This window comes from Uloborus diversus, chromosome 1, assembly GCF_026930045.1.
Source record: "Uloborus diversus isolate 005 chromosome 1, Udiv.v.3.1, whole genome shotgun sequence".
Classification (NCBI taxonomy): domain Eukaryota; kingdom Metazoa; phylum Arthropoda; class Arachnida; order Araneae; family Uloboridae; genus Uloborus; species Uloborus diversus.
The window spans coordinates 102,019,276-102,045,632 of NC_072731.1; the positions used below are offsets into that span (position 1 = coordinate 102,019,276).

The following is a 26,357-nucleotide window of genomic DNA, read 5'->3' on the forward strand; positions in this document are numbered from 1 at the left end:
TCCACTTGTGAGTAGGCGATAGGTAGTTGCCCATGAAAAAAACATGTATGTTTCAAGTCCATACTGAAAGTAGACATTGTTTGGTCTTGAAATCAATTTATGGTCTTTTCAAAAGCTAAACAAATCGGAAATCGAAGCCTTACAAATGTGTTTGAAAATTATGATGCTATTAATGGCTTACGTGGCAACACAAAAATTTCTCCTTTAAACTTTTCCGTCAAAATTGTTGAAATTTTGATGAAGAAACGTGTACCGTTGCATTATCTAGTTGGGTTAAAATCGCAAAAAAGAATAATTGGTGAACCAATTTTCAACCGGAAATCGTCTAGTAGCATTCTTGATATTTCCATAGAATTTAAAAATTCAGTTGGAATGTTCATGGCTTTGTTTTCATCGACAACTGTATAGCCTTGTTCAGCATCAACGGTCAGCACAATCTGATTATGATTTTTTTTTCAGATGTCAGTAATGGCTCATTATTCACAACAATTGTAGCTAAGACTGTCATTTCAATGTTTTTTCTCGTTGCAACTCAGCGTCAACAAAGTAGGTGACCAATCGATGAGGTGATATCACACCATAATGACTAAAAACCAAATTTGAAATTAAAATGCATAAATCTTCAATCAACACTAAAGCTTTATTGTACATCTTTGGTGTAAAATCTAGATTTGGACATTGGTATGCTTGTTTAACTCAATGGAGTACATATCAAGCATAAAATTTATATATGTTCCCCACAAAAATGATGATTGTGTTGGATATTATGTAGTCAAAATTATTTTAAACAGTTGACGAATACTGTTTCTCGTTATGCAAAACCTGCATCAGAAAAGGCAACTTTAAATGATTGTGTGCTACCAATAATTACAATTCGCGAAATGCATCGTGATATGTATTAAACACTCGACAATTAACGGACCGCAAATATTCCCGTCTGTTCGGGAACGTTTAACGAAAACAAACGCAAAAGCATTATTCACTTTATTTTGGATGCAGTTTTGTTTTGGATGGAGTTTTAATCCCAATGTCTTGGCTTTATTTTTTAATTATGCTCAAGATTGATGAATGTTGTGTTTTTGCTTGCGTGGCTTCCGTGATTTTTTTGATTTTATTCAACACTGTAAAAACAATTAAGAAGCGTCCTGAAAAATAATGGGCAGCGAATATTTCCTGTTTCTGCCAGTAACATATCTTTGAAAAAAATAGGAGCATATCCCACTAAAAGTCAGAAACCTTCCTAAAATTATCCTGGAGTCTTTCAGAAGAAATATCGAAACCTCTCCGATTCAAGACAATCAATTCTTTGAAACCTTTAGAGAGAACCGAAGTATGATTAAAAGTAATAGCTTGGCACATTTTTTGACTCACCAAGAAAGTACCAAAAGCATTATCGCAACCATAGCCACATCTAAGAAAGACTTGCAAGTGTGCTTAAAGAATTCTACTTGCTTGTTACTTTTGGAAAATTACGGAATCCAGAGACTCATTTGCTCCTATTGGGAGTCACGTCAATCTGGACAGTCCATGACGAAGGTATTGAAGTCAATTCATCACTAAAATTCTTTAAGCTTCCTAAAATTATCCTGAATTTTTTTTAAAGAATTCAGTACTATCCCCCTGGACCTTCAGAATAAATGTTGGTAAGTTGAACAGAAAGCTTGACACCTCTCTATTTTTCCAAGAAAGCTCCAACAGTAATGTTGCAATCATGGCAAAAGGTAAGACAGACTTGTAAGCAAGTATCACAAACCTAACTCGTCTGCGATTCCGGTAAAGCTTCGGAATCCAGAGGCTCTTCCACTCTCTCTCAGAGATTTGGCAATGGAACCGGAACGTAACTGACTTGAAGCGGATATACTTAATAAATACGCTCAGTTAATCTTTAAACTGGGAGCTAAAAATATTTTTCGCAACAGTGAGAAGTCTGCATTCATGATGTTTGTAGCATTCAAACTTTTTACCCAGATACTTGATATCCAAATAAAATTGTTGAGGACCTGTAATAAGGTCCTTTAATAACGTATTTCACAAAGTATTTAATGCTGTTACAGAACTGCAAAACTTGACATTTATATGAGCGTCATACGTTTTTAAAAGCAGTGGTGAGTATGGAACTACCCGATGCTTATCAATTTCAACTTGCTTTGTAGAATTTGATATTTAGATTGAAAAGTGAGGCCTCCATACTCCTCCTTTCTTCGGCGATATTGTTAATAATCATCAATATCCGTATCATTTCCCTATCATCCATAGTATCATTTGTAAATTCTAATCAACATAAGAATAAAATATTTGAGGGTAAATTCACTTACAGCACCATCTAGTAAGAATTTACAAAACCAAATAATCAATGTACATTATTAATGCATAATAAACATTTTATTTGTGATAAAAAATTATAAAAACCATCCTATCTTTTAAGTTGGACCAAATTACAGATACGTATGAAATTTGATAAAAATCGGTTCAGTAATTTCGGAGTTTACCCCGAACAAACATTGTGACACGAGATTTTTATATATATAGATATATATATATATATAGCGTCAAATTAATGGGGCAAAATTCTGTTCAATCAAATTTTTGTCATTTGAATAGGTGGTCAGTTAGAGAAGTTTCACTCGACGTCATATTATGAAAGCAAAAGTAAATTTAAAATGTTTAAATATTTTGAAGAAAATTTTGTTCACACATTTATGGTACGGCATATGTATGGTTTATAAATCTTTACTAATAATAAACAGTAAAGTCTGTATGTCTGGATGTCTGTTATGCGCATAGCGCCTAGACCATTCGGGCGATTTTCGTGAAATTTAGCACAAAATTAGTTCGCAGCATAGGGATGAGCACCTTGAAGCAATTTTTTGAAAATTTGATTTTGCCCTCATTTTATTCTAGTTTTAAGCTCATTTTAATGAGCAAATTATCATAGCATGGACAAGTAAACTTCCGTAATATGGAGGAGCAATTTACCATAACGTGCGCGAGCAAATTATCATTAGCAAATTGGTGAGAAATTTATCATCCACTAATTGTAAATATACAGGCGAACCAAATGACCTTTTAATGTTTTACTGCGAGCAGAGCCATGTGGGCACTGCTAGTGTAAAATAAAGAAAACTATACTGTTAAAAAAGTGGAAAAATAAATAAATAAAATTAATGTATATATATATATATATATATATAATAATAAAAGTGAAAAATATATTCAAAAGACCACACCAAGAGCCCATAGATGCGCAACGCAGCAAAACTAAAAAGCCAAGTAAGTATAAAATTAAGCAAACAGAATTACAAATATTAAACAAATTATAAATAACAAATGATGATAAAAAGGAAAAATGCAAACAGCTATTAAGTAGGAATAGATAAAGAGTGAATCCAGAGCTCATCAGCCGTGGAGGATTCATTAATTATGGTCAAAAGACCAAAATTTTAACTAAAAACTAGAAGAGAATGTTTAAGCTCCAGTACATGTAATATAGAGTAACAATGGGCTAACGCACCACTTGCTAAGCTAAAAACAATAAACTAGAGCTCAAACCTAAAACTAAAAGCAGGGGGTTTCGTCTCGACTAATTAGGAAAACAAGTTCCGATAATTAGCCTTCCACGGGACAGTACCTGCCTATAACAAAATTGTCTTACCTTGAAATCCACGTAAACAAAATCATATCCATTGTTCAACCTGATAAAAAACCATTCCATTTGTCAACAAAACATTAAAAACATAAAACCATATCCAGAAAACAGTCCATAGACATACCGAGTCGCCTGTTTCGCACGTGTAAAATTCATCCACCCCGGTGATTCATAAAAAATGGTTTGTCACGGTTGTATCATACATTTACACAGTTAAACAGTTTCAAAGGAAGCGAAATGTTCATCGACGGCTATACTTAAGCAAATGTTTTCAACTAGATTTTTAGGGAAGTTATTATTAAAAAGTAAGTTTTTGAGTACTGAAATTTCTTGCTTAAATGCAGAAATGGTATTGCAAATTCTTTTAATTCTGATAGTTTGCGAAACAATAATGCCGATAAAAACCTTTTTACTTAGGCAGGAGGAAAAATCTTGTAAGCTGCTAACTGTGAAATTGAATTCATGTCTTTTATCATAGTGGAACAATTTGAGTCAATTTGTATGTTGACATCCAAGAAATTAAAGCTATTTTGATTAGAACTGGTCTTTTTGAGCGTTAAAGAACTATGATAAATAGTTTTGCTAAGTTTAGAAAAATTAGGAAAATTTATACACAAAAGGTCATCAATGTATCTGCAACAAAGAGGTGTAGAGGAAGGATTGTCAATTAAATATTTTCTCTCATAATATAAAAGAAAATGGTTGGCTAATGTAGACCTAAAATTAGCTCCCATTGCTATGCCATTAATTTGTAGAAAACATGAATTACCATTTTTGAAAAAATTATTGAAAATACAAAATTTAAAAAGACCAAGAAAAAACAATTCATTAAAATCAAGGGAATCCTTGACTGAATTAAAAAGTTCTGAAACAGAGGAAAAAAGTTCAATGAGTGGGATATTGGTGAAGAGGTTTTCAAAATCAAAAGTTTCTAAGTAATTTATATCAAGCATATTAAGTAAATTGATGACTTCAACACTACTATTAACAATCCAGAACCAATTCATTTGTTGAAGTTTAAGTTGTTCAAGAATTTTTTTGAGAAACTGTTCAAGCTTTACACTCAGATTTTTTCCAATGGTGTTGGTGGCAGAGCAAATAAAGCGAAATCCAACAGGTGTTTTATGAAATTTTGGAATTGCATATAAGTAAGGTAAGTTAACAGAATCAGGACGTGGCAATTTAAAAAGTTTGTAAGCAGCAGCAAATTTTTTGATGATGGAGGATTCATTAAGTTTGGAGGATGAATCACCGGGGTGGATGAATTTTACACGTGCGAAACAGGCGACTCGGTATGTCTATGAACTGTTTTCTGGATATGGTTTTATGTTTTTAATGTTTTGTTGACAAATGGAATGGTTTTTTAATCAGGTTGAGCAATGGATATGATTTTGTTTACATGGATTTCAAGGTAAGACAATTTTGTTATAGGCAGGTACTGTCCCGTGGAAGGCTAATTATCGGAACTTGTTTTCCTAATTAGTCGAGACGAAACCCCCTGCTTTTAGTTTTAGGTTTGAGCTCTAGTTTATTGTTTTTAGCTTAGCAATTGGTGCGTTTGCCCATTGTTACTCTATATTACATGTACTGGAGCTTAAACATTCTCTTCCAGTTTTTAGTTAAAATTTTGGTCTTTTGACCATAATTAATGAATCCTCCACGGCTGATGAGCTCTGGATTCACTCTTTTTCTATTCCTACTTAATAGCTGTTTGCATTTTTCCTTTTTATCATCATTTGTTATTTATAATTTGTTTAATATTTGTAATTCTGTCTGTAAAACAAAATAAAATAAAATCTTTAAATTTAACCTTCACTACAGCATGAAAACAAATTAAACAAATAAAACCCTTTTACAGTTTTTTAAGGCAAGTGTTTTTCTAGATCAGCTTTTTCTAATCAGTTTTCTCCAGAACCATAAGTAAAGAAAAAATGTCCTGCAAGCAATCGTGAGTCTCTACGGTACTACTTCTCTGTGAAGTAAAAAGAAGAAAAAAAAAGTAGAAAAAATTTTATTGTGAAAAATTCATGAAATCATTAAAATCTAGCGTTTGGCAAATGACAGTAAAAACATTTTAATTGATGAAGGAAATTTTTTTTTCAAAAAAAAGGAAGAACATATAAGTCAGGTTTTTCTGGGGTTTGAAATACATAATATATCAGATATAGGAGGGTTGTCCGTAAAGTAAGTTTCCCTAATTGCCACGAGCGTGCAAATCGCTGTTACACGCAATCTGGCAACCCTAGCAGGTAGCTTGGTCTCTCCCCTCCACATCCTCACTCTGTTGAACTCGTTGAGACCTTTAGTGCGGTTTTGGCAGCCATTAAGAATGGAGCTCCCGATTTCTTCTCCAGAGAAATGTGAACTGCGATCAGTGATACATTTTTTTATGTGCCAAAGGAAAGTGAGCCATATAGAACAAGATAAGGAGCATGCTGACGAAAGGAGTCTGCTTTCATCAGGACAACGGTCATCCACACACAGCCTGCATAACCACCTCGCTCATAATGGATTTCGGATGGGAGAAAATCTTACACCCTCCTTACAGCCCGGAGCTGGCCCATAGCGCTTATCCTCCCATTCCTGGTTTGAAAAAACATATGGGCAGTACAAATTTTGCAACCGGAGCAGAGCTGAAAGAAGAGGTTCTGAATTACCTTCGCAGCGTGGCGGGAAACTTCTATGACAAAGGCATAAAAAAAGATGGTTACCCAGATGAAAAAGTGAATTGAAGTCAATGGGAATACGTTGAAAAGTAGTTTAAAGTCCAAGCTTTCCAATGATGCATTACTTGATGTAAGCAAACATTTTTTTCATTGTGAAAAAAAATAGGGAAACTTATTTTAAGGACAACCCTCATAGAATAAAATTAAATTAATAGTTCTCACCTTATACTCAAAACAAGAAATGCTGATATACATTATTTCGAGTAACTGATGCAATCTCCGGGGTTTTAATTCACTCCACCAATTTCTCAAGACTTTCTTGTCAACATTCTTTAGCACCCACAAAACACAAGTAAGTAAATGTCTAGTTTGATCTTCTTTCAGCTGTTTGTGGTTCTAAAAATAAATAAACGAAGAAATAAGATACTAAAAAATAAATAAAACTAGTAATAATACTAATGCTAACCATAGTGACTGAACTTTTGAAAACAGTAATACAAAATTTTGAGACAGAAGTATGGTGTTAGGAACTAAAATTCATTGGCATGATCCTTGTTTGTATTTCACCGGGGAAAAAAATTGAGAGCATAAAATCTGCAGATAAACTCTTGTTACCTGCCACGATGCAACATATTATTTTAATGCCAGAAGATATTTTACCACAACTTAAATAGTAAAAGGCTAATGAATAAACAAACAGAAAATGGTATTTGCAAGGCATTTAGGATCAACAAACTTTTTCACTTAGTAAAAATCATTTCAAACGGAGCAGTAAGTTTATCATTTTAAGTTAAAAGTATTCTTGGGAATTTTTTTTCTCCCTTTCATCCTTTAGAACATTTTCTGCTGCTTATTATATGTTGTTTAGAAAGCAAGTAACACTGTAAAGATATTGGCTGAAACATTTTTGTACAATCAGAAAAAGGACCTAATTACACATGCTTATTTTCACCAGAAAGTCCAGAAAAGCTATTAGAACCAATGTCTTTCAACAAATAATGGAAAGATTTCGGAAAATAATGGGCTTTTGATTAGTTTTTTTTTTTTTTTTTGGTTTAATGCTAAAAATATGCCACTTACTATTTACATAATAAACATCATTTAGAGATAAACATCAGGATTTGGACCAAGTTACAACAATAAACAATTTTGATTGCTCAGAATAAAAAAGAAATAAAATAAAGTAAGCTGATGGAATTTTTAGTACGAATACACCATTAAAATAATGGAAATTTAAGTAAGAAATGAACTGAGACTGATGAAAAGTGATAAACTGGCCAAATTTTGTATATTTTTTCTCTTAAGGTTTGAGAAAATTGCTGTGTCATTTCAAGAATTATTTTTGGACAACTTTTATTTTCTTCACATTTCATAAATTATTTAGTTTGCTCATCTGTACCCCCCATATCTGTGCCTGATTTCAAAAAATCACATTTTCAAAACTATTGCACATATGACATTAAGTGACTCATAAAATTTAAGAAAATACACTAAGTCTTGTTCCACAAGAAAGTTTATGTATACAAATGTGCAATGTGTGAGTACATGGGGATAAATTTTCAATAACAAATGTTCAATGCTGGAGTCTTTTGTTAAATGACTAAATCCAATCTATAATCCAGTTTATTCAACATATTTTGGAGTATTACATTACTAATAGTTCGTAATGCTGCAAAAATGCACTCTTGAAGCCTTTGAAATGTTTTCGGCATCAGAAGTTGTTTAACAGCCTTTTTGACATAACCCCATAAAAGAAACAGCAGCACAGGCGTAAACTCGGGGGGGGGGGGGGGGGGGGGGGGGGGGTGAGCTTAAGGGGGCAAGTGCCCCCTACTTTTTTTTGAGTCATAGGCAGAGTTTTTTAATTTGCCAACCTAGTTTTTAAGCAAAAGATTTGTATAAATTGTTTTTCAAATGATATATAAATTATTTTTAAATAATAAAATGCAATTTGTATACTACCAATGAAATTGTAATGAATTATATGTAAAAGTTGTATTTTGTAGTCAACTACCAATTAGTAATTTCAACCCGTAGTTTATCTGTTTTTAAACTGCGCCACAGCGGCGCAATCAGAAGCCCAGAAGAGGTCCTTGTACCTGATCCCAAAGTGATGATGACCCCCCCCCCCCTCCCAATATATATATATAGATAGATCTAGTTTACTAAAATCCTGTAATCCTAGTTTAATAAATTTAGGTAGTAAACTGGGATTACATGCCCAAAAAAATTAGTGTTTTCGAGAAAGAGAGGAAATGTTGCTGCATTTCCAAAGTTTTTCTTAAAGCGAAATTTACTTCTAATAGTTTAACTGGTGCTCACATGAATGAATTTACAACCATGTAATAGACAGGTCAAAACAGAACAGTGATGCAACCGGAAAAGGGGGCCCACGGGGCTCATCCCCCCACCCCAAATGCTGAGTTGAATGTTTTTCAAAAGCATTCTTTATTATTGATGAAAAGATAAGAATACTTCTTTTTAAAACAAAGCAATTTTTATAAATTAATAGTAATGTTAGGGGAAATCTTAATTCCTTTCAAAAGTAAATCTTTGAATTAAAAATATTTAAAAGTTACAGCTCATTGATCAGCTAATCACCCCCCTCCCCCTTGTCCTATTTCTTCTCTTTTTTTTCTAGTTCGTCTGAAAATAAGAAAATGCTGCTCCTCTGAAGCCCCACTCCTCTTCCCTCAGACACACCGGAAGCATTATGTGGAGCATCTGTGTTGGGCTTATAAGCCTTTATGTAATATCTTGGAGTACTTTTAATTAAATTTCAAATGTTTAAGTGTATTTTTGAAACTTACCTCCACTCCGCGTCCCGTGTCCCAGCAACTGATAACTGAAATTGATTCGGGCACGATCGTGCAACGTCAGAATCATCCGTGACACCCGATGGTTGTGATGTTTTTGGCTACTCTGAGCCGAAAGAACGAATAAAGATTGTTAAATCACTCAATCAGGAATAGTTGAGATGTATATCTTCAATGCAAAGTAGGGTGTGTCATAGGATGACGTATAGCGGTCATGAAACGTATAAATAGGTTGTTCAAAATATTTCAGTGCTTGATTACTCATACTTATTTCTCATATTGGCATCTTGCCATTTTTGTTGAACAATCAGGGATTGGTCTTTGCCGTGTTGGCAACAGTGTTGGGTTGTCGTTGATGGAAGTTAAGGCGTGCTGAAGTTGCTGTTGAAGTAAAATTTTTGGATTCATGCAGTGCATGAAATAAGTTTTATTCTGTGTTTAATGTTGTTTACAAGTTTTAAATAACTCACTTAATGTGGTTTAAAATGTCACCATTGCGGAAGATGTTTGCAGGCGTTGACAGATATAAGTAGCTGTCAGTAACTAGGCCTAAGTCATAAATATGGCCAGTATTCCTACCAACTAACCGGTGCTTCTACGATGGAATTGAGACTTCCCTCTGTGTGAATCATCGATGAACAACGGTGTGGTGTTCCTAGTTGAATTTCCTGGTGATACTGACGAGATCTCCCAAGGTTCCTAGTCATATTCCGGTGTGTGATCTAATCGTTGTTTCTGCGGATGAGGGACGTTCTTCTCAACCCAAGCAAGCCTATCAGGTGATGAATGGTGGGACTGTTAGCTGGATTGTCAATACTGTTGGTTTATGCTATTGATGCTGTGCTCAATAAGTCTTCGGCACAGTGGACATGTGTATTTGGCACAAGAAGGTGACATTTTACAATTTCTTTAATACGTTTCGTGTTTTTCAAATATTTTGTTTGTCAAACGAGTCAACTATGAAATTTCTGTGATAATTGGGCGTTTATAGTCTAAATTATTTGGGTCTTTAACCAAATGTTTTTTATGATGTAAACTGATATTTTCTAAATAAATGTTATTTATTTAAACTATTTGAGTATGTTTTATTTCTTACGGCAGACTGCATGGTTTTTTGATGTTGGGTTCTGTAGGCCTTTTATTTAGTTTAATGAACTTAAGGTAAAAACAGAAGACAAATCCCCCAACAATCTGAAACTTCGTTTTCAGGTCTTCAATTTCACGAATTTTTTAGGGGAAAGCCCTTTATTACCGAACGGCATCGAAAATCACTTAAAATTGCGTTTTTAGAGCTTTAATTTCAAAAAATTATTGGCCCTAATATTACAAAATATGGCCTTACAATCACCTTTTTAAGACTTGAATTTCAGAAAATAATTCAGGCAAGGGTCCCTATAACACCTTTCTCCACTATCATAAATTGCCTCAGAAGATAAAACATTGCTTTAGTTTTTAGCACCTTAGTTTTGAAAATATTACCATGGAAGAGCTTCCGGACCTTCTTCCCGTAAAATCTTCAATGTTTGTCTGAAATTGCATTTTTTAAACTTCAATTTCAAAAACTTGCAAGGGGGGGGGGGAGGAATTGATTTCGACCAAAATAAAAATCAATCGAGGACAGTCCTTAAGCTCTATCCATTACCCTAACGTCGATAAATATGGCTTACAATGGCGTTTTTAAAGCTTCAATTTCTAGAAACTTTTCCGCTGAGACCCATGCATATTGTGTTTCCCTAACATCAGCGAGCAAAGTCTAAAATTGCGTTTTTAAAGCTACAAGTTTCAAAAATTTTACAGGGGGGAACCCCCGGACCCCCTTTTTCTATAAGAAAAAAATTTCTTCCCTTTTCCGATATGTCCCCCTCCCCCTAAAAACTTTTTTTCTGGTGTGCTACTGAAATGGAACGTCTCTTGCCCAGTTGGTATTTATAAGGCAGTAGTAGAAGGTTATGAACAACCACCACGAGGTCAGCTGGTGTTTCATGTTCATTTTAATTTGATTAGGCTTTCATTCTAAAAATAAAGACCTTTTGCACATTGGAAAAGGGAATTTTGTCCATTTGTCATGCTGTCTCTTGCTGGGTATCATCAGGTTCTTCGGTGACTATTACTGGGGGTCGAACTTTTTTCAAAAGTGTGCAAATAAAAATAGAATTAACCGACTCAGTGGATCCTGAAGCAGCCAAACGTTAGATGAGATGTTGTTAGATGAGAGACATAGTTTTAAAAGTCTAAACTGGCTCAGAAAATTGAGTTAACTTGAGAGTGATGTCTTAAGCATGTCTGTGACTGGTGCCGTACCCTAGTTCTCTTTACATTTATGTATCACTTTTTGCAATGTGCTGTAGTTTTGAAAGTATGATTTTTTGAAATCAAGTCCATTATTTGTGCTCACGCTGCATTTTGGATTTAAAAAACCAAATGAATTTCAATAATACCTGAAATATATCATATGATTTTGATGAAGACTTTACTGGAACACTAGATGTTGAAATAGCAGATGCTACTTCATGACTTAATCTATAATCAGATTCATTTTCAGCATCATGACCTAGAACCAAATTCCAACATTAAAATTTTTTTTACTTATAATCACTTACTAGAAAACAGTCTTATAAAAATTGCAACACAATGTTTTATGCAAGAAAGCAAAATTTAAATTAGGTTCATTGTTATAAAAAACTATTTCTACAAAAGAAAAATACCTGAAAGAAATTAAAAAAAAAAAATAGAATGTTTACAATCCCACAAAAAGTTATTACATGATAAAACAATGTCGTTAAGGCACACTAGCGCTAAAATAATTTTGTGGCATTTTCCCTAGCATTTATCTTTATTAAATATCACCATTACATACAATTAACTGCTAATCAATTACTGTGATCAACTGTTTTATTCAATATTATCATTAGATATTTAATAAAATTAAATGTATGTTCCAGGTTAATGTATTACTTATTGTTTTTCAATCTTCTAATTTGATGAGCTTGGGTTTTTGCAGATAAATAACTTACAACACAAACATCTTACATATACCTGTCACAGCCTTTTTGTATGACAGTCATTAAAATTTTTCAAACACTAAAAAAAAAAAAAAAATCATAAAAAAATAAAGAAAGAAAGGAAAGAAAAAAAGATGTCAATATGTTAGTTCCATATCAATTCCTGATCCTTAGCATCCTTTCTTACTTAAAACACAGCAGCACGCATTTACTTCAGTGGTGGCTTTAGTACTCCTATATTTGAGATGTTTAGTATCAAAAACAGCTCACAATCCCAAGTGAGACAAAAAAAAAAAAATAAATAAATAAATAAAAACATTTCTTGCTCTGTCCACTTAATTTTCCCAAAGGAATATTTTTCTTTTTTCTTTTAATAACCATTTACTCCAAGAGCCCATGGCTTCCAGACCTTTCCTTCTTTTCTGAGTAACTAAATGTGTGGGAGAGCTGGATGATGGCATGATGGTAAGGTGCTTGCCTTCTACGCCTTGGATCCAGGTTCAAGCCTGCCTGAGGTGGCCAGTCGGTGGAGTTTTGAGATGCAGAAAATCATCAGCGTTCATGTCTTATGATTATGGGGCTTGTAAAATATCACTTGGGTATTTGTTTGGCTTAGAATTCCCTTGGCAAACAAACTCCTCGTGTAATTTTGCATCAAAGAGAGCCCAGATGCCTCCATCTGGGAGAAACTGGGCAGCAAAAACTACTTGTGTCATGCATCAGCGCCTTAACAGGGCTGCCACTGAGTTATGGTCCTAAAAATAGTCATTTTAGTAGCTTTTTAAATGAAAAATAATCTGCAAAATAGTCATAAAACAAGGAAAATAGTATTAATATTAAATTATGCGATTAGACATATCTCAGTGGCATGATATATGAGCGGGATCTTCTGGACAAGCGAAGCTCTCTCCAGTTACACATAAACCCTATGCAAGATTCCAATGTACCATTTGTGGGACCTGAGTCTGCCCTCTGTCTGCCATAGGCGGATTTATGAAGGGTCAAGGGGGGTCAATGCCCCTCCAGTCTTGGGAGGACTTTATACATGGTAACAACACACCTTCAAAAATGTGAAAAGAAAAAATCATGATTTTTTTTTCCTTTTTTGAAAAGTTCAAAAGTGAAAATGAAGAGAAATAGCTACTGTCCTTTTCTGATGGGGGGGGGGGGGCATCGTACACTGTATTACAAAGAGTAAAGCTGTCACCGGGTTGTTGAAATGTGTCGAAAACTACTACTTTGAATTGAAAACCATTAGAGCAAGTATATCAGTGAAAATATGAGTAATCAGCTGCTATAATTAAAATAATCAACTACTGTTTCAACAAATTGGAAACTGAAACAAAGATTTTAGCAAAACAACCGGATTTACCTATAAACTAAACAAACTATAGATGAGGGCGCCCGCTTTGTTGAAGGCCCCCAACTCCGGAAAATTTCATGATTTGTTCTTGAAAGAAAAGAAGAAAAGTACTTGAAAAAATAAATTCCATTTTAAAATGCTTGAAAACCTTGAAAATTTGGAAAAGTGTGGATACAAACCATAAATTTAAAAATTTATAACAAATGATGGGGGGTAAGGGAGAAATGCCAAAATGTGTCAAATTTAGCTACTTGCCACATCCAAATATAAAAATCATGGTTCTCCCGTTTCTGTAGCATATTACTTGAGATAAATTTTTGTGACTCACATGTTTCATATATTGCTGTTTATTTAATCCCGAATGCAGTAAGTTTGGAAATCATTTTGTAATCCTTGCGTTTATCTTATTTCTTCTGCATATTGTTGATTTGTTCAGCCCAGAAGAGGAAAAAAAAAACCACTACCTTCATTTTTTTTTCGTTTTTTGCACTACTTGTAGTTGAAAATAAAAAGTTGTTGTAATGAAAATCAATAGTTTTCTTTTAAACTTAAAAAAATGTTGTTGTTCCTGATGCCCCTTGGAGCACCCAAGATAATGAATAACGAAGGCGTTAATCCGCTTTTGAGGCTAATATGAGCGACTTCCGTTTGACTGAGTCCCGTTTTAGGTGGAAGTCCGACTTTTGTTCAGACACATAAGACAGATAGCACAATTCGGATTTATTACAATGCAAGGAAATCAGAGGAACACCCAGGGCAGTGAGCGGGAATCGAACTCGCGCCTCTCTGCATGCAAGCAGTTGCTGAGCAATACCGCTCGGCCACCGAGGCCCTGAACTTAAAATAGTTGTTTCTTACGAAGTTAGAACAATACTGTAAAACAGTACCCTCAAGTACTAAATTTCAGAGACTGGAAAGGCCAATTTAAGTGCCTTAAATAATTTTAACTGTTATCGAGTCCTTCAAATGAATTAGATGAGTCTTTGAAATTCCTAAGCAAAGTGTGCTTCAACTTTATTTCTTATCAAGTGTATAAATTATGAATTGTCCAAATGGGCCTATTTTCGAAATCTATACACCATTTCTTTTAAAGCATTTTACTATTGATCATTTTGTATTTAATTCATTGTTGTATTTGTCGGTGGGTTGGAGGCGTGTGATCAAAAACTGATTGAATTGAACCGACAGCCGAAGTAAGCAAATAACAATGCATAATCTTCTATTCTTTCTCGCTTTTTCTTTCTGAGAACTGCTGTAATTGATTTGTCAACCCGAAAACAATTTTTACTGTGTATTATTGTAATTTGCAAAAGAGTGTTTTGCTATTTGTCTCCGAGATTTTAGTAGTTCAAATTACCCCTTCTAAGGCTTCAAAATGCAGAATTTTATATCTATTTTACAAAAATTCCTCCGGGGGAGCAACCCCCGGACTCCCTAAAATTAGAGATATTCTATCCCCTACTTAAAAGGAGATATTCTATCCCCTACTAAAAAAATCCCCTACTTAAATTTTCCACCTTAGACCTTATGTATAATGCATGGGGGGGGGGGGGGACTCTAAAAAATGGCCTTTTTTGCCACCGATAGAAAAGTTGACCAGACTACTAAAGAGACCCAAACCCTGAAATAGCTTAGGGGCACACTAAGTCTAAATCCAGCCAGTTGTAATCAATACAACTGATAATGCTGAAAAAAAAATGCTGCCCCCCCCCCCCAGGAACTGAGTTCTAAATCCGCCTATGCTGTCTGCCTTTCAATGCTGTAAGGATTACTGCAAAGAACCTACTTATGGGTGAATTGTATGATCTATGGCTTTAGTCTGACTTTCAAAGACAGGCTAAAACTCTCAACCGGCAGCCTCCCTGGTTTAGATCCACGGAACTGCTTAGTTTGAGTAGGAATGAGATCAAAAAAGTCTTGTGTTGCAACTGCTGAAATTTGCTTCTGTTATTGGACTCTACTAGTGGTCAAAGCAGGGACAGTACAATAGACCAGTGGTCACAGAGCTCGCGCTCGTTTCAAGTGCTCCCCTTTTTCACTTCATACTTCATACACACAAATGGTGTTCCCGACACGGTTTCATACCAATCTTATTTCAAGAACAAGAATGAAAAACTTAGGCATATATTAGAGATATTTATAATGAAAACATTGCATATTAATGAAAACATTGCAGCAGGAAATTACATTTTTAAAATGTCTCAAAAAATGATACAGTGAAACCTCCCTTAACGGACACTACCGAATAACAGACACCTCTAATTAACAGACATTTTTGCAAGTCCCAGTCCCTTAATATAGGCCATTCCATGTAATTCACTCTGAATAACGGACACTCCGAATAACGGACAGTTATTTCACAAAAAAGTTCCCTTGCGATCGTAGCACTTACGGTTTTTTTTTTCCTTTACACAGAATATCTTAGTAACTTGCTTGCCTTATAAAGCTTTTCACCCTCCACAACTGATATCCTCCCCCCCTCCCCGTCATTTCCTTATCACTGTTTCTTGGAATTAAAAGGGTGGTAATGGGCAGAGGCAGCGATTGGGGCTTAAAAAAGTTGGGGGGCAGAAAAAAAAAGAACTAAAAGACATGGTACTTTTTGCGGGCAGCAAAAAATGAAAAAGAAAAAAAAGTCATAATTTTGTTACGGCTAGTTTTGAGAGTATTGAAGCAGATAAGTGAAAACTGATGTCAGTCTAACAATTAACGTAAGTTTTTCTTAAGATTTTAATGAATTTTTATTTTTTACATAATAACTATTCAAAAGTTAAGATAAAAAAGAGGAAACTGGGCGCTTTTTCTAACTGGGGCTCTCGGGAGATGCAATTGAGCAGACCGGCGCCGGTAGTAGTAGGCTTTATGGCGCCGTAGTTTCGTTGGGTTGTTTAATTTTTAGACATGAAAAAGATTTGTCCATATTCAAGGTCAAATTGCCAACTGTCAATCATGCAATAGTGATACTCGAGATAAAATAAATAAGTTAACCATAAAAAATGTGTGTGTGGGGGGGGGGGGGTTGCTCCGCCGAATCACCGCCGCCACCGTTGGTAATGGGATATTCATACCCTGAGATGAAGTGAGAGGCAAGCGAATCAAATTTTCATGCAGCAATCGTAGCTTTGCAGTTGCAAACTTTCCTAAAGGTGTGTTTATTTAGTTGAATTTTTTGTGTGACAATATTATTTGAGTTTTAAAATGGCAACTAAAAGAAAGAGACTGACATTGAAAGAAAAAATTAATGTTTTGGATGTTGCCGAAAAAGAAAAATAAGTGTGCGTTGTTTTGCCGATCGTTTTCAAGTTGGGAAAACTCAAATCAGCGAAGTCTTAAAAGATAAAGAAGAAATTAGAAAATTGTGCACAATTAGAAACTTTTCGGAAGCATTGAAATACAGTGAAGAATTGAAAACTTTTTCCTGAGCAAAGGGGACACTGAAGGACTTGCTAAGGTAAATGATTTAAATATATTGAGAAACAGGCTTGTAATGCAAAAAGAGATGTCAAACTGTTTTAACTGATTACTTTAATTGATTAAATGCTTTTTAAGACAAGTGTGTGCTGTCAGTATACCTTTATTAAGAAAAAACAGATTAATTACACTTGACGTAAAATGTAGTAAACCTTTTGCAATTGTTTCGATTGTGTTCTTCAAAGGGAATAACAGGCCATTTTGAAAAAGGTAAATTAAGTAGTTCCTCCTAATAGCGGACACCTCCCAATAACGGACAAAACTTCTAGTCCCTTGACTGTCCGCTATTCGGAGGTTTCACTGTAGTTTAAAAAAGAAAAAAAAACATTTTTGTTTTTTCAAGTACCAATTAGCCACTTTTCTGTCTTAAATGAAGTAACTTTTCATCCCTACTACTCTGTATACCCATAAAACAAAGTCAGTTTGAAATTGACTTCAGTTTCAAAAAAAAAGAAACAGTTCGTGGGGGAATACTGAACCCCCGCTTGCTCTTTGTCCCATCGTTATCAAACAATGCCTAAAATACTATTTTGGGACTTCAATTTCTAAAAACTCTGAAGGAGAACTGCATGGCTTATGTAAATTTTTACTGCGCTAGGGCATATATACCCATCAATCGTCGAAGTGGGGTGGACAAAAGTCTATAGTTGTGTTTTTCAGATATTATAATCGAATAATATCCGAAAGATCCACCCAAGCTTCCTAATTTTGTTAACGTCACCAAAAATAGCATAAAATTGCGCTTTTAGAAATATTCGCTTGGGAGATCTAAAACCCTTCCTTCCCAAAAATAGCCTAAAATGGATTTTAGGTCCGAAAAATATTTCGGTTCGGAATATTTTCATGTTTTCCATATCGTTTTCAAATGTAGCCAAAAATGGGTTTTTGAAACAATAGTGCCAAGAAAGTACGGTGGAAACCGCCAGATCCCCTACCATCACCAAAGATAGCCTAAATTTGCGTTTTAAAGTTCAATTTCGAAAACTTTCAATGGGAGATGATTGAATCTCCCTCTCTCTAGCAACGTCAATAAAGGTAAACCCAAAACTGCTTGTTTAAAACTTCAGTTTCGGAAAATTTTCGGGAAGAGCGCCGATCTTTCCTATGCTACGGTCACAAAAAATAGCTTCGAATTGATTTCAATTTTAAGAGAATTTTAGGGAAGAACTCCAACATTCCTTTCCCCTGAAGTCTCGAAAAAGTTCCTTAAATTGCGATATTTGACGTCAATTTCGAAAATTTCCTCATGCACCTAGAATATACCCGACTCTTTTCTCCTTGCAACCAAAAACCACCAAAGATTCTTAAAACTATTTTTCGTACGCCAATTTCGATAATTTTCGGGAGCAATCCCCCCTTCCCCTTCTCCGTCCTTTCTCTGCTGTCACAGCAGACAGACTATAAAATGCGTTTTTACGACTAGTGAATTTTGGTATCTATTACTTTCTTCAAAGATATAAATTGTATCTAAGTAGTTTCTTATTATAAAACTTCTCTTCCTTTTTATAAGTTCCCCATTCTTGTTTTTTTTTTCCTTTTTTAAATTAGAACTTAATATAGAAATTGGAAGAAATATTTATATGGACGTCAAAGATTAGTCAAATTACTCTTGAGGGGCGGCATATTAGGTCTTTGCACACGGGCGGCCGACACCCTAGGATCGGCCCTGTTTGTCAACTTACAAAGAATTGGGCAAAATTACATTAACTGCTACATCTTACAAAAAAAAAAGTGTATTTACAGAATATATTTCATGGCCAGTGAAATGTTGAAACTGTGTACATATTTAATAGCAATTTTATAATGTAATTAATTTCTTTTAGTAGAAAAAGCAATCATATTTGTGATTAGTGTAGTCCTTTGTCAATTTACTTATATTCAGCAATGATGCAAACTTCATCGGCTTTGAGCTACCTCTAAATATTATTCAAATGTTTATAAAATTTTGTCCTATTCATTTTCTAATGTATTGACACCAAATGGGAGGGTAGGACTCAAAAAAATTTCACCTTTGAAATTTTGGACCACCCTAATGGACAACAATGACGAAATAACACAATGAGAGATGAGTAAGTTATATAAGCAGCAATGAAGCTATCTGGCGTAATTTAGTTTCTCCATAATACGAAAAAGACCCTTCTGTCCAGCATATTGCAGTACGAAACGAAATCTCGAAAACAACCAACGAGTATATTTTACCGAAGATATTTTCTGCAAAGAGCATTCAACCACCTGAAACACTTTTTTTTTTACATTGTGTCAAAAAACTAATTTGTTCGGCCGGACTCTCAGAAATAAAACTATTTATCCAGAGTTCGTACTCAATTTCGGAAATAAAATGAAGGAGTTTTGGAGGAGTTTCGAAGGAGTAAAATGAAATTTTGGAGGAGTACTAACGGGATGTCCTTAAACGATGTCGCACTTTTTTTCAACGTATTTGACCCCCTTCCCCCCTTTGTCACAAAAGCTGCGTTCACAGCTTACTTTTCTACCCAGTAAATCCCCGCTCTGGCTCTGCAAAAAACCAGATTGAAAAATTCACAGTTTCAATGTAAAAAGAGGTTCTCCCATTGTACCAGAGAAAGCGGTTTTTACCCAGCATCCTTATACTGGAGCCATAAAACTTTAGGAGCTTGAAGTACTTTAGGTTGTTAGTGTATTCTGAAATTTTTTTGAGTTAAAGTTCATTAACTTTTGTGTAGCATGGATATCTTGAAAAAATGCTGTGGGGAATATTTTTCCTGGATTTTAAGTTGCTATCAATTCTGAATAAAAATAATTCAAAAGCTTGTGTAATTCGTAATTCTACTGTCAAAATACTTTATTTTGATGGGTCACAGCTGCTGAGCGTAAATTTTTAATTTTGTAAAAGACATTGTCACCCTAAGTTGCTATCATAGGGTTGATACTCAACTTGGATAAAAAATTTCCATGACTTTTCCAAGACTTTTTCATGACTTCATAAAAATTTTCATGACCTTGTTACACAAAGAATAGTACTATTAAATGCTAACCTTGCCAATTTTTTTGGAAATGGGCATTAGAAAAGCTTTTATATGAGTATCGCTACCTCATTGAAGCACTTACTTGTGACTGAAAAAAATATCAGTGCACACTGCAGAAACTAATAAATTATTCTTATTTGTCTTTATCATGTAAATTCAAGTAAAATAAAAATATAGTGAATGCAAACACATTGATGTTTAAATGTCTAACAAATATTTAATAAATAAGGCAGAACAGTAATGAATGGGACAAAAATTGAATGGGTTATTACTAAGTTTCCAATAATAAATTTACTTCATAAAAACATTGCTCTTCGGTGTCAATAGTGCATCTACTCATCAATGTGACTGGACAGTATATTATATTCATTCAATAAAGTAAAGCCATGTTTTTCAGTTTTTTCATTTTTTTTAAATCAGATATTTCAGCTGGCCACAAGGGATCAGTTTTACGAGCTGTATGTTGGGTACCACTGTTTCAAGAGCATTAGAATTCCCCAATTTCTATGTTCTATTGCCTGACTAAAGTCTTCATTTTCTAATGCCTTCAACAAAAAACTCTGGTAAATTTAATAATAATAATTTTACAAGTAGTTGAAACAAACTCGAGAGCAACTGAACTGCACTTTTTGAGGGGGCATGGTAAAATCAAGAAAGTGCAAGTCCGCTAGTACAGAATATAAAATATAAAAAGGGCTAAAAATAATGGTGAATTCAAAATTAGTGATGTCCTAGAAGAAAAATCATATTACAAAAAAAGCGAGCGGCTGTTACAGAAGCGGATGAAATTGGATTCCAAAACTCGAATTTGTTTATGAGATTGTTCAAGTTATATGCAATATTACTAATCCACTCAATATTTCTAGCAGACTTTCAGCTATTGTTACTTTCTTACTGCCCAAGGCATTTTTCCATGACTTTAAATAAATTTCCATGACTTTTAACGAAAATATTAATTTTCCTTGACTTTTCCAGGTCTGAAATTTATATACATTTTTTCCATGACTTTCCAGGATTTCCATGACTCTTACGAACCCTGTATCAAAACCATTCACACTCAAAATAGCATGTTTTCACAGTGTAACTGAAATTTGCCACAGCTCTCCTTTCTTTCACAAAGCTAATAATTAGGAAAAAAAATAACAGAATTCAATCCCTCACTTTTTTAGAAACTATCAGTTTGGCTGGTTTTACATCAGGGACACTTCCTATTAGTAAGATTATTTCAAACATTTTTACTTTAATAAATTAAATTAAAAGAATAATTACTGAAAATCTACAATAAGTTTTATACTATCTCAATAGAAATACTATAACCATTTACTCACCAACATTTGAGCTTTGCCAATCATATAACAAAGGCAACGCATCCAGTACGATTCCAACAAGAGGTAAATATAAACTTGCCACGCGAGCCTTTTGATCTGCTTCTGTCAAACGAACATCCCAATCATGAGATGTGAAGAGATTGCGCACCATATTTATGCCTTTATTTTGAAGCATTGGATTGCTGTGAATGAAAAGAGCATTAAGAAATAATCTTCTATAAATCAACTACAATACAGTTATCTTTCTGATACTGTTAAAATTAAAAATGCTGCACTTGATGAACTTTGTTTCGGTCACTATGCACATTAAGCTTCCAAAACAAAGACCATTTTTGTTTCCACATGTTTAGAAATCAATATTTTTAAGCATTTGATTTTATATTTTGAGAACAATACAACTTTTTTTTATGTTTCAGGCACACGAAATTTTTGTACTTTTTTTTTTAATTCTGAAATGTTTTGAGGGTCTGAATTTTAAATAAAATATTAAAGTCTTTAAATGTACAAGGGAAGATGAAACACATAAGAACACATTTTATGCTTTTTTTTTTTTCAAATAGCTTCTAAAATGCCATTTATTTTAAATGCTATGCTTTTGACTACCTTACAAATATTTAAACAGTAATCTATTATGACTTCAAAATGTAAAATAATAATAATAAAACGTAAGGAATGCAAAAACATCTCAATTCCATATACACCACACATTGAGACAATATTGATTCCCCTATGAGACACTTTGGGAGAACTACCATATTTTAATAACCATTATTTGTTACTTGATTATTGAAATAAAGTAGATTACACACACACACGTTTTTATTTAGAAAAAAAATTGTCTCCAACTTGTTTTGCACAAAATGTTAGAGTTAGTAAGAGTTATTGAGTACTAAAAAAGGTGTTACCAAACAATGAAATAGAAATCAAATTATCTTTAACTCTTTGAACTTGGCACAATGTGCCAATATACCTCAGTGTTTCATACAGCCATATCACTTTAATTTTGAAAAGTGTAATTTAATACAGTATTGTAAAATATATGATACTATAATTTACAGGGAGAATAAAACTTGATTGTTTAAAAGCATATGGGAATACTGCTTCAGTTTCAACAATCTACTAAATAAATAATCAAGTCAATCAGCTAAGAAATATTATTTATTATACCGAAAAACTATCTTTCCTAACTTTAAAGAAACTTATCAAACTACTTGAAATTATGTTTACAAACAAAAACTGAAAATATATTGTTTGTCTCAATTTAGCTCCTGTACTAATGAGCCTCCTTCATCTAATATATGCATAGTTAAAACAACAATGAATAATTAATGGCAGCAGAGCAAAAATGGGTACTTTGAAAAAACAAAAAAAGTACTAAATTGAGACAAGGGGCAATTTCCTTCTACAAACAAATAACTGTGCCACAATTATTTTCCAATAAGTAGTAAGTTACCACCCTGAAACCAGGGTAAGGCAGAGAATTGCTTATTACCCAAGCTTTGCCTTCAATTGATGAATTGGAGGCCCTTGCTGTGCCCTGGTGTGCTAAATTTAATTTAGCTACCAGTTTCCTGCCACTCTCAGCTTCCATGAGATGACATCTGCCTGCAGCTCTATTATTGACTATTCCAGACTGAATAGTTTAATAACAAGAATAAAACTGCAGTCTCTGCATATCATAACTGGACTGTCAGTATATTGTATGCAATTATTTTCCAAGTTATTATAGTTATAAAAATTTTTTAAATATTAGCATGAAATTTAGGAAAAAGCATTTAAATGCTTTATTTTCTCCAAAAAAATTTTAAGACGTTTGAAAATTAACTAAAGAATTAATAAATGTGAATTAGGAAGCTAAAAAAGACCTTAAAAAAATGACAATAAAAAAAACCCTTTGATCTGTTAATAGCATAATGCTGTCAAGTGAAGCCTTTCAAGTTAAAAATAATTTTGTAACAATTCATGCTTCCACTCTCTTCCTCAAGATGCAAAATTATTTTTACTTTTCTGCTTTACATAATTTATAAAAACTATATAATGGTTAGTGGCATTTTACATAAGTTTGTTCACTAAATGCTCTTTTTAAAAAAATTTAATTTTATTATAACTACTAGGGTAACGGCACCAGTAACTGACAAGGGTCCAGTAACAGACAGCCGTAAGTTTGGTTTTTAACAATAAGAATTTTAAGCAGATAAAACGGATGTTGCTGTTGCCCATGAGCACAGTGCAATCATCTAGTATTATCAGGGGGAATTTTATGAGCCAGTTGTTATTTATAAGGCAGTGGTGGAAGGTTAATAACCTTCCACCACTTTATAACTTATGATTCATAAGTTATGAACCCCCCCCCCCAGGGTCTGCCGGTGTTTCATTGACCGGTCTGACAGTGTGTCATTTGAATTTAATAAGGTTTTATAGGGTTCATACACTTGTGGTTAAAAAAAAAATCCCTGACTTTTCAAGGTTTTCTAAGTAGTTTTTTAGAAAATTCCAGTTTACTCGTTTCATTCAAATTAAGTTTAAATTACAATATTTTCAAAATAATTAAAATTGTTTAAAGTAGCCGCAAAATAACTAAAACTTTTCCCCTTAGATTTATATTTTAAAAAAATTTGAAAAAAAGGAATTTTTTTCTTTTATTGCTCAAAATTTATTATATATATATATATATATATATATATATATATATATATATATATATATATATATATATATATATATATATATATATATATATATATATATATTTAACCTTTTGTTCAAAATTGTTTTCATTTGTTTACAACTTGTTAAAAACAAAGTACTTTCAACTTATTTTAACGTTTACAGATTAAATTATTATTCGAGTTTTGCTGTAATTGGGCAGCAGTCTTTTACATCCGATTTTGATTTATAATGCTTCTTTTCATTTTCTTATTAGTAAATAACACAAAACAAGGGCAGAAACTTACTGCAAAAAATCATTAGTTTTTTTTTCTTTTGCATATTAATGGGTGCTTACATTAAAATTATTCTTTTCTAGAAAGTAACTAATTTTTACAAATTTATTCATAATTTCTTGCACATTTTAAATTACTTTCTATAGTTTATAATGAAAAAAACATCCGATTCTGCTTTTGGAAATTTACCTCTACTTCCATCTTGCAAATGACCAAATAGGGCGACTAAATGAAAAATTTAAGATAATAAGTAAAATTTCTGTATTTTTAGCATAAAAGTAGCTTTATAAATAAATAACAATTCTTAAAAAAACTACAATGAATACAAAACAGACAGTTTTTAGCACATAAGTGTCTAAATCCATTAGAATAAAAAAAAATTTAAGGTAAAATTTTGCATTTTTCCTGAAAATAATTATGAATCATCTACATTGGTTTTGCATTGGTTTCAATAGTTTGCATTGCAATAAACATCCAATGCCATTTTAGGAAACCTAGGCACTTAAAAAATATTGTGTTCTTCCATCTTGGGAATGACCAAATACGGGGCTGTGACAAAAATTAAGAAATATTTTTTTCAATTTGCAGCATGAACACAATTTAAAAATAAAAAATCTTCATGAAACTACAATTCAGTTGAAAAGTTTTTAGCGCATTTACGTCCAAGGCAATGAAGATAAGATTAAGTTTTAAGAGCAAAATATTTCATTTCTCAAGAAAATTACATATTTATAAATATAAAAAAAAGCAAAAACAATTTGCAGCACATTTTGCAAAACTTTCATTAGTTTGCAGTTGAAGAAAACATCCAATTCTGCTATGTTTTTGGAAACTTAAGCTTTTGAGCATCGTGTCGACTTCCATCTTGTGAATGACCAATGATGGCGACTATGTTTCACACGTTGCTGAAAAGAGTTTTCTATCAAAAAACGATTTCTCCGATCGACTCTCCCATTCTCAGGCTTGTGCTTCTGAAGCAGTAAATTATTTTCTCCCCTGTTGAGCTTGTGCATAATTCCTGTTCACCTGAGGAAGTTTTTTCTTTGGAACTTTTGCGTTGCCACTTTTTTTTTTAATGCCAGTGTCATTTTACCTCAAAATTTCAAACTTTTTTCAGGAAACATTGACAAAAACGAAGATTAGATATCATGGTAAAAAAATCCCTGGGAAAAAATTGGATTTTTTTTTTTTTGCAAAATTGGAAAATTCTATTATTTTTCCAACTATGTCATTTTTCCTGACAATTCCAGGTTTTCCCAATTTTCCCGGAGCATACGAACCTTGTTTTAGATCTAAAAATAAAGAACTTTTGCACATTTTGAAGAGAAAAAGGAAATCTTGTCCATTACTCATCCTTCTTCATCCTATCTGTTACTGGATATCATCAGATTTATCGGTGTCCATTACAGGGGGCGGACCTTTTTTCGAAATTCACCAAATAAAAATTGAATTAACTAATTTAAAGGATACAGAAGCAGCCAAACATTAGATGAGATGTAGTTGCATGAGAAAAAAATAGTTTAAAAAGTCTAATTAAAAAGGCTCAGAAAATTGAGTTAACCCAACAGCGATGTCTTAAACATGTCTGTTACTGAAGCCGTTACCTTACTGCTACTTTAATGATAATTTTATCCGCTTATAAATTTGATCATTTGAAGAACCATTATGCAAGCAGCAGCATTATTTATTTTAAAACCTTTTTGATGTCAGGCTAATACAGTGAAACCTCTCCGAGCGGCCACTTGTCTTAAATGGCCACCCCTCTTAACGGCTACTTTTTTGCGGCACGGATTTTTTAGCCCATAGACTTAATGTTAAAAATACCCCTAGCAACGGCCACCCAACCCTTCTGAATAGCCACTGAGTCAATGCGTCCATTCCATTTTTCACGAAAAGTCTATTCATTTTCTGTTTCTAATCTGCAGCTTTTCAGTTCGAAGAGGAGAATTTTTATTGGCCTTTAACGAATTCCGATAATTTTGGAATAAATATATCACTTATGTTTATTTTATTAGTTGGTCAATGTGTACGTGTAATCTATGTGTAGCAAGCAACACTGTTGGAGATCATATTATGAATCTCGAACTACGTATTGAAATTCTGAGCAATATGAACACG

At 33.4% G+C, this 26,357-nt stretch overlaps 1 protein-coding gene across 1 annotated transcript in view; it reads right to left on the reverse strand.

Moving 5' to 3' along the window:
• LOC129217073 (dedicator of cytokinesis protein 7-like) overlaps positions 1-26,357 on the reverse strand; it is a 126,241-nt gene that overhangs the window by 36,770 nt on the left and 63,114 nt on the right. Inside the window, exons 24-26 of the mRNA XM_054851357.1 lie at positions 21,298-21,479; positions 11,567-11,679; positions 6,535-6,708 (exon numbers count right to left, since the gene is read on the reverse strand). Of these exons, the coding sequence (XP_054707332.1) occupies positions 6,535-6,708; positions 11,567-11,679; positions 21,298-21,479 (469 nt within the window). The remainder of the gene's footprint in view (positions 1-6,534; positions 6,709-11,566; positions 11,680-21,297; positions 21,480-26,357) is intronic.